This window comes from Salmo salar, chromosome 26 (genome assembly GCF_965601325.2).
Source record: "Salmo salar chromosome 26, fSalSal1, whole genome shotgun sequence".
Taxonomy (NCBI): domain Eukaryota; kingdom Metazoa; phylum Chordata; class Actinopteri; order Salmoniformes; family Salmonidae; genus Salmo; species Salmo salar.
This window is the reverse complement of record NC_138316.1, coordinates 37,176,818-37,192,642: the sequence shown is the minus strand read 5'-3', so window position 1 is coordinate 37,192,642 and position 15,825 is coordinate 37,176,818. Positions and strand designations below refer to the sequence as shown.

At 43.4% G+C, this 15,825-nt stretch overlaps 1 protein-coding gene across 1 annotated transcript; it reads right to left on the bottom strand.

The window, feature by feature from the left end:
• Window positions 1–5,045: 5,045 nt before the first annotated feature.
• On the bottom strand, window positions 5,046–15,747 carry star5 (StAR-related lipid transfer protein 5). Its single transcript, NM_001165371.1, is given in 7 exon segments — window positions 5,046–8,398; window positions 8,973–9,066; window positions 10,143–10,260; window positions 12,519–12,651; window positions 14,970–15,019; window positions 15,208–15,378; window positions 15,506–15,747. Coding segments are annotated over 6 exon segments (636 nt in total). The 5' UTR covers window positions 15,298–15,378; window positions 15,506–15,747; the 3' UTR covers window positions 5,046–8,247.
• Window positions 15,748–15,825: the final 78 nt, after the last annotated feature.

The window sequence follows — 15,825 nt, the reverse complement described above, 5'->3', positions numbered from 1 at the left end:
TGCTTCCTCAGAGGTAGGGAGGCGAGCAGGCCAGAGGTGGATGAACGCAGTGCCCTTGTTTGGGTGTAGGGCCTGATCAGAGCCTGAAGGTACGGAGGTGCCGTTCCCCTCACAGCTCCGTAGGCAAGCACCATGGTCTTGTAGCGGATGCGAGCTTCAACTGGAAGCCAGTGGAGAGAGCGGAGGAGCGGGGTGACGTGAGAGAACTTGGGAATGTTGAACACCAGACGGGCTGCGGCGTTCTGGATGAGTTGTAGGGGTTTAATGGCACAGGCAGGGAGCCCAGCCAACAGCGAGTTGCAGTAATCCAGACGGGAGATGACATGTGCCTGGATTAGGACCTGCGCCGCTTCCTGTGTGAGGCAGGTCGTACTCTGCGAATGTTGTAGAGCATGCACCTACAAGATCGGGTCACCGCCTTGATGTTAGTGGAGAACGACAGGGTGTTGTCCAGGGTCACGCCAAGGTTCTTAGCACTCTGGGAGGAGGACACAAGGGAGTTGTCAACCGTGATGGCGAGATCATGGAACGGGCAGTCCTTCCCCGGGAGGAGGAGCAGCTCCGTCTTGCCGAGGTTCAGCTTGCGGTGGTGATCCGTCATCCACACTGATATGTCTGCCAGACATCCAGAGATGCGATTCGCCACCTGGTTATCAGAAGGGGGAAAGGAGAAGATTAACCTCTCTAGGGTCGGCGGGACGAAATCGTCCCACCTACTCAACAGCCAGTTGAATCCCGTGGCGCGTTATTCAAATACCTTAGAAATGCTATTACTTCAATTTCTCAAACATACGACTATTTTACACAATTTTAAAGACAAGACTCTCGTTAATCTAACCACACTGTCTGATTTCAAAAAGGCTTTACAACGAAAGCAAAACATTAGATTATGTCAGCAGAGTACCCAGCCAGAAATAATCAGACACCAATTTTTCAAGCTAGCATATAATGTCACATAAACCCAAACCACAGCTAAATGCAGCACAAACCTTTGATGATCTTCATCAGATGACAACCCTAGGACATTATGTTATACAATACATGCATGTTTTGTTCAATCAAGTTCATATTTATATCAAAAACCAGCTTTTTACATTAGCATGTGACGTTCAGAACTAGCATACCCCCCGCAAACTTCCGGTGAATTTACTAAATTACTCACGATAAACGTTCACAAAAAACATAACAATTATTTTAAGAATTATAGATACAGAACTCCTCTATCTACTCGCTATGTCCGATTTTAAAATAGCTTTTCGGTGAAAGCACATTTTGCAATATTCTAAGTAGATAGCCCGGCATCACAGGGCTAGCTATTTAGACACCCACCAAGTTTAGCCCTCACCAAAGTCAGATTTACTATAAGAAAAATGTTATTACCTTTGCTGTTCTTCCTCAGAATGCACTCCCAGGACTTCTACTTCAATAACAAATGTTGGTTTGGTTCAAAATAATCCATAGTTATGTTCAAATATCCTTTGTTTTGTTCGTGCGTTCAAGACACTATCCGAATGGTAAAGAAGGGTGACGCGCACGACGCATTTCGTGACAAAAAAATTCTAAATATTCCTTTACCGTACTTCGAAGCATGTCAACCGCTGTTTAAAATCAATTTTTATGCCATTTTTCTCGTAAAAAAGCGATAATATTCCGACCGGGAAAGCGTGTTTAGGTTCAAAGAGAGAGAAAATAAAAACATGGGGTCGACTCGTGCACGCGTCTCTGTCCCATTGTCCTCTGATAGAGCACTTACCAAAAGCGCTAATGTTTTTCAGCCAGTGGCTGGAATTACATCATTCAGCTTTTTCCCGCCTTCTGAGAGCCTATGGGAGCCGTAGGAAGTGTCACGTTACAGCAAAGATCCTCAGTTTTCATTAAAGAGAGCCAAGAAGATCAAGAACTTGTCAGACAGGTCACTTCCTGTAAGGAATCTTCTCAGGTTTTTGCCTGCCATATGAGTTCTGTTATACTCACAGACACCATTCAAACAGTTTTAGAAACTTTAGGGTGTTTTCAATCCAAAGCCAATAATTATATGCATATTCTAGTTTCTGGGCAGTAGTAATAACCAGATTAAATCGGGTACGTTTTTTATCCGGCAGTGCAAATACTGCCCCCTACCCCCAACAGGTTAATTGTGTGTCGTCTGCACAGCAATGATAGGAGAGACCATGTGAGGATATGACAGAGCCAAGTGACTTGGTGTATAGCGAGAATAGGAGAGGGCCTAGAACAGAGCCCTGGGGGACACCAGTGGTGAGAGCACGTGGTGCGGAGACAGATTCTCGCCACGCCACCTGGTAGGAGCGACCTGTCAGGTAGGACACAATCCAAGCGTGGGCTGCGCCGGAGATGCCCAACTCGGAGAGGGTGGAGAGGAGGATCTGATGGTTCACAGTATCAAAGGCAGCAGATAGGTCTAGAAGGATGAGAGCAGAGGAGAGAGAGTTAGCTTTAGCAGTGCGGAGAGCCTCCGTGACACAGAGAAGAGCAGTCTCAGTTGAATGACCAGTCTTGAAACCTGACTGATTTGGATCAAGAAGGTCATTCTGAGAGAGATAGCAGGAGAGCTGGCCAAGGACGGCACGCTCAAGAGTTTTGGAGAGAAAAGAAAGAAGGGATACTGGTCTGTAGTTGTTGACATCGGAGGGATCGAGTGTAGGTTTTTTGAGAAGGGGTGCAACTCTCGCTCTCTTGAAGACGGAAGGGACGTAGCCAGCGGTCAAGGATGAGTTGATGAGCGAGGTGAGGTAAGGGAGAAGGTCTCCGGAAATGGTCTGGAGAAGAGAGGAGGGGATAGGGTCAAGCGGGCAGGTTGTTGGGCAGGTTGTTGGGCGGCTGGCCGTCACTTCATATGGAACAAACAGATGCATTTACTGCTAGGAAACACTGTTACCACCAATAAATCCACTATAATTGAGAATTTCAATAAGCATTTCTCTACGGCTGGCCATGCTTTCCACCTGGTTACCCCTACCCCGGTCAACTGCCCGGCACCCTCCACAGCAACCCGCCAAAGCCCCCACCATTTCTCCTTCACCCAAATCCAGATAGCTGATGTTCTGAAAGAGCTGCAAAATCTGGACCCATACAAATCAGCCGGGCTAGACAATCTGGACCCTCTCTTTCTAAAATTATCTGCCGAAATTGTTGCAACCCCTATTACCCCTGTTGCAACCCCTATTAGCCTGTTCAACCTCTCTTTCGTATCATCTGAGATTCCCAAAGATTGGAAAGCTGCCACGGTCATCCCCCTCTTCAAAGGGGGTGACACTCTAGACCCAAACTGCTACAGACCTATATCTATCCTACCCTGTCTTTCTAAGGTCTTCGAAAGCCAAGTTAACAAACAGATTACCGACCATTTCGAATCCCACCGTACCTTCTCCGCTATGCAATCTGGTTTCAGAGCTGGTCATGGGTGCACCTCAGCCACGCTCAAGGTCCTAAACGACATCATAACCGCCATCGATAAGAGACAATACTGTAAAACAGCCGTATTCATCGACCTGGCCAAGGCTTTCGACTCTGTCAATCACCACATTCTTATTGGCAGACTCGACAGCCTTGGTTTCCCAAATGATTGCCTCGCCTGGTTTACCAACTACTTCTCTGATAGAGTTCAGTATGTCAAATCGAAGGGCCTGTTGTCCGGACCTCTGGCAGTCTCTATGGGGGTGCCACAGGGTTCAATTCTCGGGCCGACTCTCTTCTCTGTATACATCAATGATGTTGCTCTTGCTGCCGGTGATTCTCTGATCCACAAATATCTGGGTGTCTGGTTAGACTGTAAACTCTCCTTCCAGACTCACATTAAGCATCTCCAATCCAAAATTAAATCTAGAATCGGCTTCCTATATCGCAACAAAGCATCCTTCACTCATGCTGCCAAACACACCCTTGTAAAACTGACCATCCTACCGATCCTCGACTTCGGTGATGTCATCTATAAAATAGCCTCCAACACTCTACTCAACAACTGGATGCAGTCTATCACAGTGCCATCTGTTTTGTCACCAAAGCCCCATACACTACCCACCATTGCGACTTGTACGCTCTCGTTGGTTGGCCCTCGTTTCATACTCGTCGCCAAACCCACTGGCTACAGGTTATCTACAAGTCTCCCGCCTTATCTCAGCTCACTGGTCACCATAGCAGCACCCACTCGTAGCACGCGCTCCAGCAGGTATATCTCACTGGTAACCCCCAAAGCCAATTCCTCCTTTGGTCGTCTTTCCTTCCAGTTCTCTGCTGCCAATGACTGGAACGAACTGCAAAAATCTCTGAAGCTGGAGACTCATATCTCCCTCACTAGTTTTAAGCACCAGCTGTTTGAGCAGCTCACAGATCACTGCACCTGTACATAGCCCATCTGTAAACAGCCCATCTATCTACCTACCTCATCCCCATACTGTATTTATTTATCTTGCTCCTTTGCACCCCAGTATCTCTACTTGTACACATTCATCTTCTGCACATCTACCATTCCAGTGTTTAATTGCTATATTGTAATTACTTTGCCACCATGGCCTATTTATTGCCTTAACTTACCTCATTTGCACTCACTGTAGAGACCTTTTTTGTTCTGCTATATTATTGACTGTATGTTTTGTTTATTCCATGTGTAACTCTGTGTTGTTGTATGTGTCAAATTGCTACGCTCTATCTTGGCCAGGTCGCAGTTGCAAATGAGAACTTGTTCTCAACTAGCCTACCTGGTTAAATAAAGGTGAAATATATATAGATTTTTTAAATGTGCCACTCAGTTAATGAGACTATGCGAGTTGTAGGCAAAACTCCTTTAATTTTCCCCAAAATTCCCAGAAATCCTTGTTGGAGGATTCTCTATTCCCTGCTTATTCCCTTCTGGTTTTGGGAACTTCCAAGAAAGTTGAGTAACCATTATTCATCCATCATCGTAATCCTTAATTTCTCTTCTCTGGTGTTTGAAAAACAGCCGGTGAATTTGTGTAGTGGGTATAGCCCTTTTCCTACCTGTGGTGATGGTAATATAATGCGACAAGAGAGGACGACAACATTGGATGTAACAGTCAGTAGTTTTTAATGCAGATGCTGGTGAAACACAAAACCTGCTGGGTGGAACATACAGTATACAGTACAGTCCTACGGTACAGTAGAGTGCAGGTCAGGATTAGGGTCGCAAAATTGTGGTAACTTTCCCCAATTTCCCAGAAATCCTGGTTGGAGGATATCCAGATTCCCTGCGTATTCCCTACTGATTCCAGGAATCTTCCAACTGGGATTTCAGGAAAATGTGAAATTCTGGTAATTTTTCAAAAATGTTCATAACCCTAATCCTGACCTAAAAAAAACATGTTATTTTCCTGTGTTGCTTTTATTGACAACTGAACTAATAGTATATTTCAATAGCAGCCATTTTCCATAGCAGCTGTGCTTTCCAATCAGGAGCTGAGGACAAACAAACAGCATTCAACACGTACCCTAAAACATACACATCTGTCCCAAAACGCATGATGGAGTACATTTTAAAAACAAGCCACCAATAGACAACGTGTGTACTCTGACATTAAGACAGCAATACACTGTAGGTAGGTATGATCTTCAGGCTCCACGTACAGTACAATAACACACATCAAAACAATGCCTTCATAGTATTACACCAACAAAAGGCAAACAATGATAAAAAAAAGCAAGCATATTGGACTTGGTTGTGGATGAGGTGGAATGCAATGCACTTGTAAAGGTTTGTCAGTTAAGGTTATTATCCACTCGGGATAAGAAAATTACGTTAAGTAGTGTTTTCATTTCAAAAGGAAACTTAACCACAAGGCTTCTAAAAAGATTGATCTAAAACATCATTAATATAATGGCTTATCATCATACATGTAGAGGACTCAGCAGGCATGCAGATGGTTGACTGTACAGCACTGTGAAGACACCTTCTAGGGCTATATCTCAATACTCTGAGGAGGCTTCCTCCACCTAAAAGGGCTGTATCTCAATACTCTGAAGAGGCTGCCTCAACCAACTAGGGATGTATCTCAATACTATTGATGCTTGCTCTCATTATTTCCCTTCACCGATGATTTAAAAAAAGCTATGGAGACGCACCCTGGCCTAGACGGATGACCATGCCCTCTTGTGTCATATCAAAGACAGTGGTTTTCTCAACTCTATGCTGGTAATAAGTTTCTTTACGGTGTAAAATGACACTAGTCACAATTGATGCCAGAATATGGCAGTCTGCTGCTGCTGTGCTTAGGTTGGAATCCATGGCTGTCCCAAATGGCATCCTACTCCCTTTATAGTGCACTACTTTGGACCAGAGCCTTATGGGACGCATACCATGTTGTACCCCACTGAATAAAACCCAAGATCCTTCAGAAGCTCTCCTACTCCAGCGGATGTCCCTTTGTCCATTCTTCATTAGATGAAGCTGTTCATATTGCCATTTGCCCATACATACTGCAAATAACTTTGCTTAAGAATAATGCAGTGTTCTTACTTTGACATCTACATACTACATAGAGAAAAGTAACTGAGGCAGGAATCCTTGCTTGGAGGTTAGACGTCTATAAATCCGGCAGATGTTAAGGTTAGGAATAGGATAGAGTTGGGGGGGCCGGTATATACACCCTCTAAAGGTTACTGGTTAAAGCTGGAATCCTCAACGGTAAAACAACCATGTCCATAACACTTTCCAGTCACTGAAAACAACAAACACTGTTATTTCCATCTCTGACATCATCGCACGCACAATATGTACTGCATTTTATTACCATGCTGCACGACGCTCCTCAGCTCAGTAACAACAATAACAATGCTGGTGGAGCGGCCAGTGGCACCGTTTCCCCCTACTGCGGATTCCATCTTTAGGTATTGGTTAAAGGGCTGTGGAGACAGGTTAAACCAGAACATTTCAAGTACAGTACTACCGTATACAAAGGACAACAAAAAATGAGGTATGACTCGTCCCAATGGAATCCGATTCCATTCTGGGGTTCCTGTAAGGTCCATGCAACATGCATGTTACTGTAGGTAGGATGCAGCCAGTGTAACAGAATGGACTGTATTCAACAGCAACAGTACAAAAGGGAAGGAGGACATATCCTATGTGTGTTTAGGACACTGAATACAAAATATAGATTTCAAATCTATTCTCATTCTTTTGGGGTGGGAAGTAGGGGGGGGAATGCATCACTAAATAGGAAATGTACAGGAAATATTTATTGTTTTGGAAGTAGAGTTTGGCAAAATTGACCTCTCTAGATCTATTCTTAAAGGTGCGGCCCAGAGTGCTTAAAAGTGCGGTCTGTAAGTTGGATTTCCGGTTCGAGGACTAAGAGGCAGGGTGTTTACTAGTGTACCTGCATGAAGAAAAAAAATAATAATTGAAAAACAGGAACTACATTATGTCCAATAATGTAACGTGTGTTTTTTTGGGTGGGTTCATGATGATTGTTTTTGTACTCTTTCTTGCTACAATAGGGGGAAAAATAACTTACAAATTGCAACTTTAACATCAGGGCTAAGGTCAATTCCATTTCAATCGCTTCAACTCAAGAAAATTGCACAAGAAGCTCTATGAGAAATTCATATTCAATCTTCTTCCAGAGTTGAATGAAATTAGAGCAGACCCTCAACCTTTTTGTAAGACTACACTAGTGGCCACCATACCTGGTCCTAGAAAGGAACAGTACCAGGGGTGCAGGCTTTTTACTCCAGCACTAACACACCATTATTACACAAATGAACCAAGACCTCAACGACCTGAAATCAGCTGTGTTAATGCTGGGACAAACAAGCTGCACTCCTTCCTTCCCTCATATCATCCCCCTTTAAGCTCAGATACAGTTTGCTCCAAGCCAAGGCCAGGTGACCACTCTTTTAAAGAGGCTGTACAGAAGTTGAGTTGCTAATTGTTTATCTACATTTTTGGCTTGAGTGTTGCCTGTATGGTTGATATAACAATATTTATTTACTCATGAAACACAATCCTTATTTTTAATCTCGAAAGACACGGCCTGGGGAGGTGTGCCCCATGCTCTCTAATAAGGATTATTAAAATCCATTTACATCAATCAATCCCTTTCAGTTAAAAAGCCCCCTGAGGTGAAAAGTTCCATAAAGCCTCTTTAAAACTAAGCCATTCACATAGCTAATCATTGCTGGTCCCAGATCTGAGTACCACCTGGTGCCAGGAGTTGGTTATGCAGCACAAACAGATCTGGGACCAGGGCTAAGGGAAGGTAAAGTATGAGTGTATCAGTGGTCCTTGAGGGACTTGATGGCCTTGGCCAGGTTGCTGTAGAACTCCACCATGCTGGATGGGAAGAAGGAGTCGACCACGGAGCGAGGCAGGAAGCCCCCCAGGTCCGTCTGGAAGAAACTGAACAGCTGTGTTTTGTTTGGCTCCCTTGGAGAGAGAGAGAGGGGTTGAATTTACACTATACTGTATGAACAATATTAGACAGTGCTTCTTCAGCTACATAGCTATCAAGACAGGTGGTCATGTTAGATAATGTTATTGAGAGAGAGAATGCTCAAACCAAACCTATTGCTGTGCACATTATAGATACCTCAATTAGTATACCTGAGTGCACTGAAGTTTAGCTCTCTACTGCCCTCCTGTGGTGGACCATTGTCTCTACAAAAGCTTCCTTGGTTCTGACAGAACTGAACACAATGTTCAGAATGTTGCAGATGGGTTTGTAAACTAAAGCATGTGTACTGTATGTAAAGTCGCTGTCTGATGAAAACCGTAACTCAATTTTTTGTCATTTATATTTTTGAATGAAATGTACTCTGAACATTGTACGGCTCTACGACCAATAAAATGTATTCAAAATAGCTTTAGAAGTTCAATAACTTGATTATTAATGGGAAAATATGGACATTTTTTCCATTTCCTGAAAAGTTTGTTTTGGAGATGAGGTTATCAGACAACGCCAATATTATGAAACAGAAGTGTGTGTCAGCACGTGACTCACCCAGAGATGGGGACACAGATGCAGCCACAGGGGTGGTTGAAGCCCCTCACATACCCTGACTGGGGAGGGCAGCTCGGGTGGCTCACGTGGGTGGCTAACGGACAGAACACAGGGAGAGAACTTATGAGGATACAAATATGTGTAGATATAATTCAGTCTATTTTCATTCAATCAATCACATAAAGTTACTTAGTATACTGATAGTGAAGGTAAAACGCAAATCTCATCTTGGGCACACCGTTGCAAAATGTTTTGCAACGGAATACATAACCAAGCCTTTCTTATTGGACAAGAACATATAGGCTAGGCCTAGTACATCACAGTTTGAGTGTTTTCTTCCTTTTCGTGCCTACTGAACACAACCCATATTTTGACATGGATGATTATGCCTAGGCCTCAGTCCCTGCCAGTGGGTAAGACAGTTGTCTGTCCCAGAGATTCCCACCCAGCCAGCCTCTCTGAGGGTTAGGGCTGATGATTAGGCTACATCATCCACACACTAGCACTGCATTAGTGACAAGTGACGATAGTTCCTCTTGTACTCTACTGATTTCAGCCTACTGCCGATGGGGTGGTATGTCTGTGCATCCCAGTGCTTGATTTGTATATCATTGATTATGTTTTTTGCTGTTGTTAGAATACCTATTTATTCCTTTATATTTCTTAATGTCTGTGCTGTTATGTCCTCCGTAAATGCCTCAACGTTCAATAAAAATAGCCTAACATTTAATAAAAAAAACAGGTGTGCGCAGTCGTCCAAGGAGTCCTAGACAGACAAAGAACAAAAAGAGCTACACTCCAATAGAAACGTGAATTGAGTCAGTAGAGAAATTTAGTTAAATTATACATTGTTATAGAAATGTTCCAAGATGTTATTTTAATCATAAAGCTCTAGATCTACCGTTCGCTCTAGATCTACCGTTCGCTCTAGATCTACCGTTCGCTCTAGATCTACCGTTCGCTCTAGATCTACCGTTCGCTCTAGATCTACCGTTCGCTCTAGATCTACCGTTCGCTCTAGATCTACCGTTCGCTCTAGATCTACCGTTCGCTCTAGATCTACCGTTTGCTCTAGATCTACCGTTTCTTGTTGTTGTTAGAACTCCTATTTATCATAAAGTGAAGAGAGAGAGAAAAGACAAAAGGAGGAGAGATAGAGGCGTTACGCACCATTGGATGTAATGGTGCCGTCTTCGTATTGCTTCACTAGAATAACGTCGACAAAGTCTCTGGGAGCTATGATGCCCATGGCTGCTGACGGAGTGACTGTTCTGCAGACAGTGATGTTCTGTGTGAGGAGGGGAGAGACTAGGCAGGTAAACACTGGGCCTCGCTCAGCAGGACACGGCGTTGTGGAATGTTCATATAGAAATATACAAAGTAGAATTAAACAATCCCCTCTGATAAGCAGAATAAGGCATCACGTCAGTTCTATCCATGACATTTCTATCTGCAACGTTCCACAAGATAGGACAGGACACAACAAAAGTACCCCTCTGATCTGCAGAATAAGGTAGGGCATCAGTTCTATCCAAATCAAATCAAATTTATTTGTCACATACACATGGTTAGCAGGTGTTAATGCAAGTGTAGCGAAATGCTTGTGCTTCTAGTTCCGACCATGCAGTAATATCTAACAAGTAATCTACCAATTCCACAACAACTACCTTGTACACACAAGTGTAAAGGAATGAATACGAATATGTACATAAAAATATATAAATGAGTGATGGCCGAACGGCATAGGCAAGATGTAATAGATGGTATGGAGTACAGTATATACATATGAGATGAGTATTGTAGGGTATGAAAACATATAAAGCAGCATTGTTTAAGCTGGCTAGTGATACATTACATCAGGATGGCAAGATGCAGTATATAGTATAGAGTACAGTATATACATATGAGATGAGTAATGTAGGTTATGAAAACATGATATAAAGTGGCATTGTTTAAAGTGGCTAGTGATACATCTAATTACATCAAGATGGCAAGATGCAGTAGATGGTATGGCGTACAGTATATACATATGAGATGAATAATGTAGGTTATGTAAACATGATCTAATATAAATAATATAAAGTGGCAAGTGATAAATTGATTACATCAATTCTCCCATTATTAAAGTGGCTTGAGTTGAGTCAGTATGTTGGCAGCAGCCACTCAATGTTAGTGATGGCTGTTTAACAGTCTGATGGCCTTGAGATAGAAGCTGTTTTTCAGTCTCTTGGTCCCAGCTTTGATGCACCTGTACTGACCTCGCCTTCTGGATGTTAGTGGGGTGAACAGGCAGTGGGTTGGGTGGTTGTTGTCCTTGATTATCTTTTTGGCCTTCCTGTGACATCGGGTGGTCTAGGTGTCCTGGAGGGCAGGTAGTTTGCACCCGGTGATGCGTTGTGCAGACCTCACTACCCTCTGGAGAGCCTTACGGTTGTGGGCGGAGCAGCTGCCGTACCAGGCGGTGATACAGCACGACAGGATGCTCTCTATTGTCCATCTGTAAAAGTTTGTGAGTGTTTTTGGTGACAAGCTAAATTTCTTCAGCCTCCTGAGGTTGAAGAGGCGCTGTTGCGTCTTCTTCACCACGCTGTCTGTGGGGTGGACCATTTCAGTTTGTCCGTGATGTGTACGCCGAGGAACTTAAAACTCTCCACCCTCTCCACTACTACCCCGTCGATGTAGATAGGGGGCTGCTCCCTCTGCTGTTTCCTGAAGTCCACGATCATCTCCTTTGTTTTGTTGACATTGAGTGCGAGGTTATTTTCCTGACACCACACTCCGAGGGCCCTCACCTCCTCCCTGTAGGCCGTCTCGCCGTTGTTGGTAATCAAGCCTACCACTGTAGTGTCGTCTGCAAACTTGATTGAGTTGGATGCGTGCATGGCCACGCAGTCGTGGGTGAACAGGGAGTACAGAAGAGGGCTGAGAACGCACCCTTGTGGGGACCCAGTGTTGAGGATCAGCGGGGTGGAGATGTTACCTACCCTCACCACCACCATAGCATTTATCTACGTTTTCCTACTGAACATGTTCCTGAACTTGTGTTCGTCCCAAAGCAAATAAATATAAACATGACTAATGGAATAGAGAACAAAGGGTAGGAGTGCTGCATTGGTGCTGTGGGTGTGGTGATCGCTGGCAGGTGCCCTTTAGGAAACATGTATCAAAACCATGAAAAAACTGGATGACACACTTTGGTTGCTTGGATAACTTATTTAACCGTCACGTAACCAGGAAGTCCCATAGAGGTCAGGTACAACTCACTTCAATAAAACCCTAAGGCTTATCAACAAAGTTGGGGGAGTAGGACAGAACTATACAGCAAGAATGGATGACAGAGTATCTATTCAGTTGTGATTTGTTTGTGGGTGTGTGAGTGAGTGAGGAATGATAAAGAATCAATGGAGAAACAAATGAATGATATGATCAGTGACAACTCTCTAAAGCAAACTCAGAACATAGATGATGATGATGATGGGGACAAAACAACTGAATTGTGACTGACTGTGACTACAGTACGGTCCATTGGTTTGAAACTTAGCCTACCTCAGTGACTTGCTCTACCAGCTCAAACTTCTTGACATTGTTGTCCCATTTCACCCGCAGTCCATTTGGCACTGGCTTCAGACACTCCCATACCTTCTCTGGACTTCCCTTCACCACCGACTCCCCCTTATATCTGTCAGACACATCACAACACATGTAGAGAGAAAGAACAGCACTAACCCTAACTTTTATACAGTGCATTCGTAAAGTATTCAGAACTAAAAATGATTAAATAAAAAAATGGTCTCACCAATCTACACACAATACCCCATAATGACAAAGCAAAAACAGGTTTAGAATTTTTTGCAAGTGTATAAAATAAATGAAAATACCTTATTTACATAAGTATTCAGACCCTTTGAGACTCGAAATTGAGCTCAGGTGCATCCTGTTTCCACAGATCATCCTTGAGATGTTTCTACAACTTGACTGGAGTCCACCTGCGGTAAATTCAATTGATTGGACATTACTTGGAAAGGCACACACCTGTATATATAATTTGACAGTTCATGTCAGAGCAAAAACCAAGCCATGAGGTCGAAAGAATTGTCCGTAGAGCTCCGAGATAGGATTGTGTCGAGGCACAGACCCGGGGAAAGTTAACAAAACATTTCTGCAGCATTGAAGGTCCCCAAGAACACAGTAGCCTCCTCATTCTTAAATGGATGAAGTTTGGAACCACCAAGACTCTTCCTACAGTTGGCCGCCCGGCCAAACTGAGCAATCGAGGGAGAAGGGTCTTGGTCAGGGAGGTGACCAAGAGCCCGATGGTAACTGACAGAGCTCCAAAGTTCCTCTGTGAAGATGGGATAACGTTCCAGAAGGACAACCATCTCTGCAGCACCACCAATCAGGCCTTCATGGGGGACTGGCCAGAATTAAGTCAGTCGTCAGAAAAAGGCACATGACAGCCCGCTTGGAGTTTGCCAAAAGGCACCTAAAGGACTCAGACCATGAGAAACAAGATTCTCTGGTCTGATGAAACCAAGATTGAACTCTTTGGCCTGAATGCCAAGCGTTACATCTGGAGGAAACCAGGCAGAGCTCATCACCTGACCAAAACCATCCCTACGGTGAAGCATGGTGGTGGCAGCATCATGCAGTGGTGATGTTTCTCAGCAGCAGGGACTGGGAGACTAGTCAGGATTGAGAGAAAGATTCACAGAATAAAGTACATAGAGATCCTTGATGAAAACCTGCTCCAGAGCGCTCAGGACCTCAGACTGGGGCAAAGGTTCACCTTCCAACAGGATAACGACCCTAAACACACAGCCAAGACAATGCAAGAGTGTATTCGAGACAAGTCTCTGAATGTCCTTGAGTAGCTAAGCCAGAGCCCAGACTTGAACCCGCTCTAACATCTCTGGAGAGACCTGAAAATAGCTGTGCAGCAACGCTACCCATCCAACCTGACAGAGCTTGAGAGGATCTGTAGAGAAGAATGGGAGAAACTCCCCAAATACAGGTGTGCCAAGCTGGTAGCGTCATACCCAAGACGACTCAAGGCTGTAATCGCTGCCAAAGGTGCTTCAACAAAGTACTGAGTAAAGGGTCTGAATACTTATGTAAATGTGATATTTCAGTTTTTTATATTTTGAATACATTTGCAAGAATTTAAAATCCTGATTTTGCTTTGTCATTATGGGGGATTGTGTGTAGATTGATGAGGAAAAAACTAAACAATTAAATCAATTTTTGAATAAGGCTAATGTAACAAAGTAGAACAAGTGAAGGGGTCTGAATACTCTCTGAATGTACTGTACCTGTCAGACACAACACATGTAGAGATAGACAGAACACTAACCCTAATACACGTCAAATATAACATGTAGAGATAGACAGAAAACTAACCCTAATACACGTCAAATATAACATGTAGAGGTAGGTCTACTTGGGGGACGGTTTCCGGGTTTCCCAGAGACCGATTAAGCCCAGTCCTAAACTAAAAAGTGTTGTCAATGGAGATTCTCGATTAAGAATGCTTTTTAGTCCAGGACTAGACTTAATCTGGGTCTGGGAAGCCAGCTTGTTATTGGTGCTTTCTTAATTAAAAGTTGAACATGGCTTCATCTCCATGTTCTCTCCATCTGCACTGAACTGAAAACAGCAACAGTAAAAGCAAGATGGTGGATATTTCTTTCTCAGTTTTTTCATATCAATGCAGCTGAAGGAAACTGGTCGAGGAGGGGAAAGTAGCCCTCTTTAGACCGTTATGATACACAGCTGAAGATGACCTTAGTAAAAACTTAAGTCCAACAGTTTCAGATACCGATGCTGTCAGTTCAGTTGGAGATAGCTAGTTCATGTCAAGGTTACCGCTGTTAAGCAGTAACGTTAAAGACTCTCCTGAGATAAGATTGTGAAATGGACATTTAGCTAGTCTAACTTGCTTCTATAGAAAATGTAGAAATGAATGATTTGGCCTAGATAAGGAGAATAGCTTATACTTACACATTCCCAGGGAACTCAGTCGATGGCCGCCAGGACACGATGACGTCATTCTAAAAATGGACAGACACATCCATGTCAAAAACAAAACATTGGTTGCTGTTGTCAACCCACTGACTGCATTTACCTAGCTATGTTATTTACAATGACACAGCAAAATGGAGCTGTTAACACGGTGCACGGAAAGGCACGTCACCTGTAATTATAAAATATTCATATTGCTACCTAGAACATTACGTACCGATTTCTTGCAGACTTTCCATCCAGACTCGTCCTTGGTGTAGCTCAAAAGACAGTCCCCAACTGCATTCGCTGTGTTCTGGTAATCCATGCTGGTTGAGTCCGCCTGGCAGATGTGATGATGGAGGACTTGCAACCTGTTCAATAGCTAGCCAGCTGTCAGGCTAACTGACTAGTTAGATAGATAACATTAGCCGTGATTCCAAATGGATGGATTTAGACTGACACACAAGATAACTAGCTGAAGTTAGCGTAGAGTATGAAACGTAAAATATTAACTATGAATATGAGACAGTTACCTTTAGTAACAGTTAGCCATACACGCCAATATAAGACAATTTGCAGTAGCTAGCTAACGTTTGTGTAACGTTAGTTAGCTAATGAAAATATTGAATGAAAGACTTGCATTATCGTTAGCCGCGAGATTCCTGAAGTCAGTAAGACTCAGACTTGCTTAAAATAAATATGGATTGTCATAAACATCTAACACGAATTTGTAGTAAAGATTAAGCTTATTTAGCCAGCAGGCTAGCTAGCCGTTTTCCCATCAACTGATGAAAAAAATTCATGTGAAAAAAGTACGCTTTCTGATTCGTTGGAAGCTTGGAACAGTGTTGAA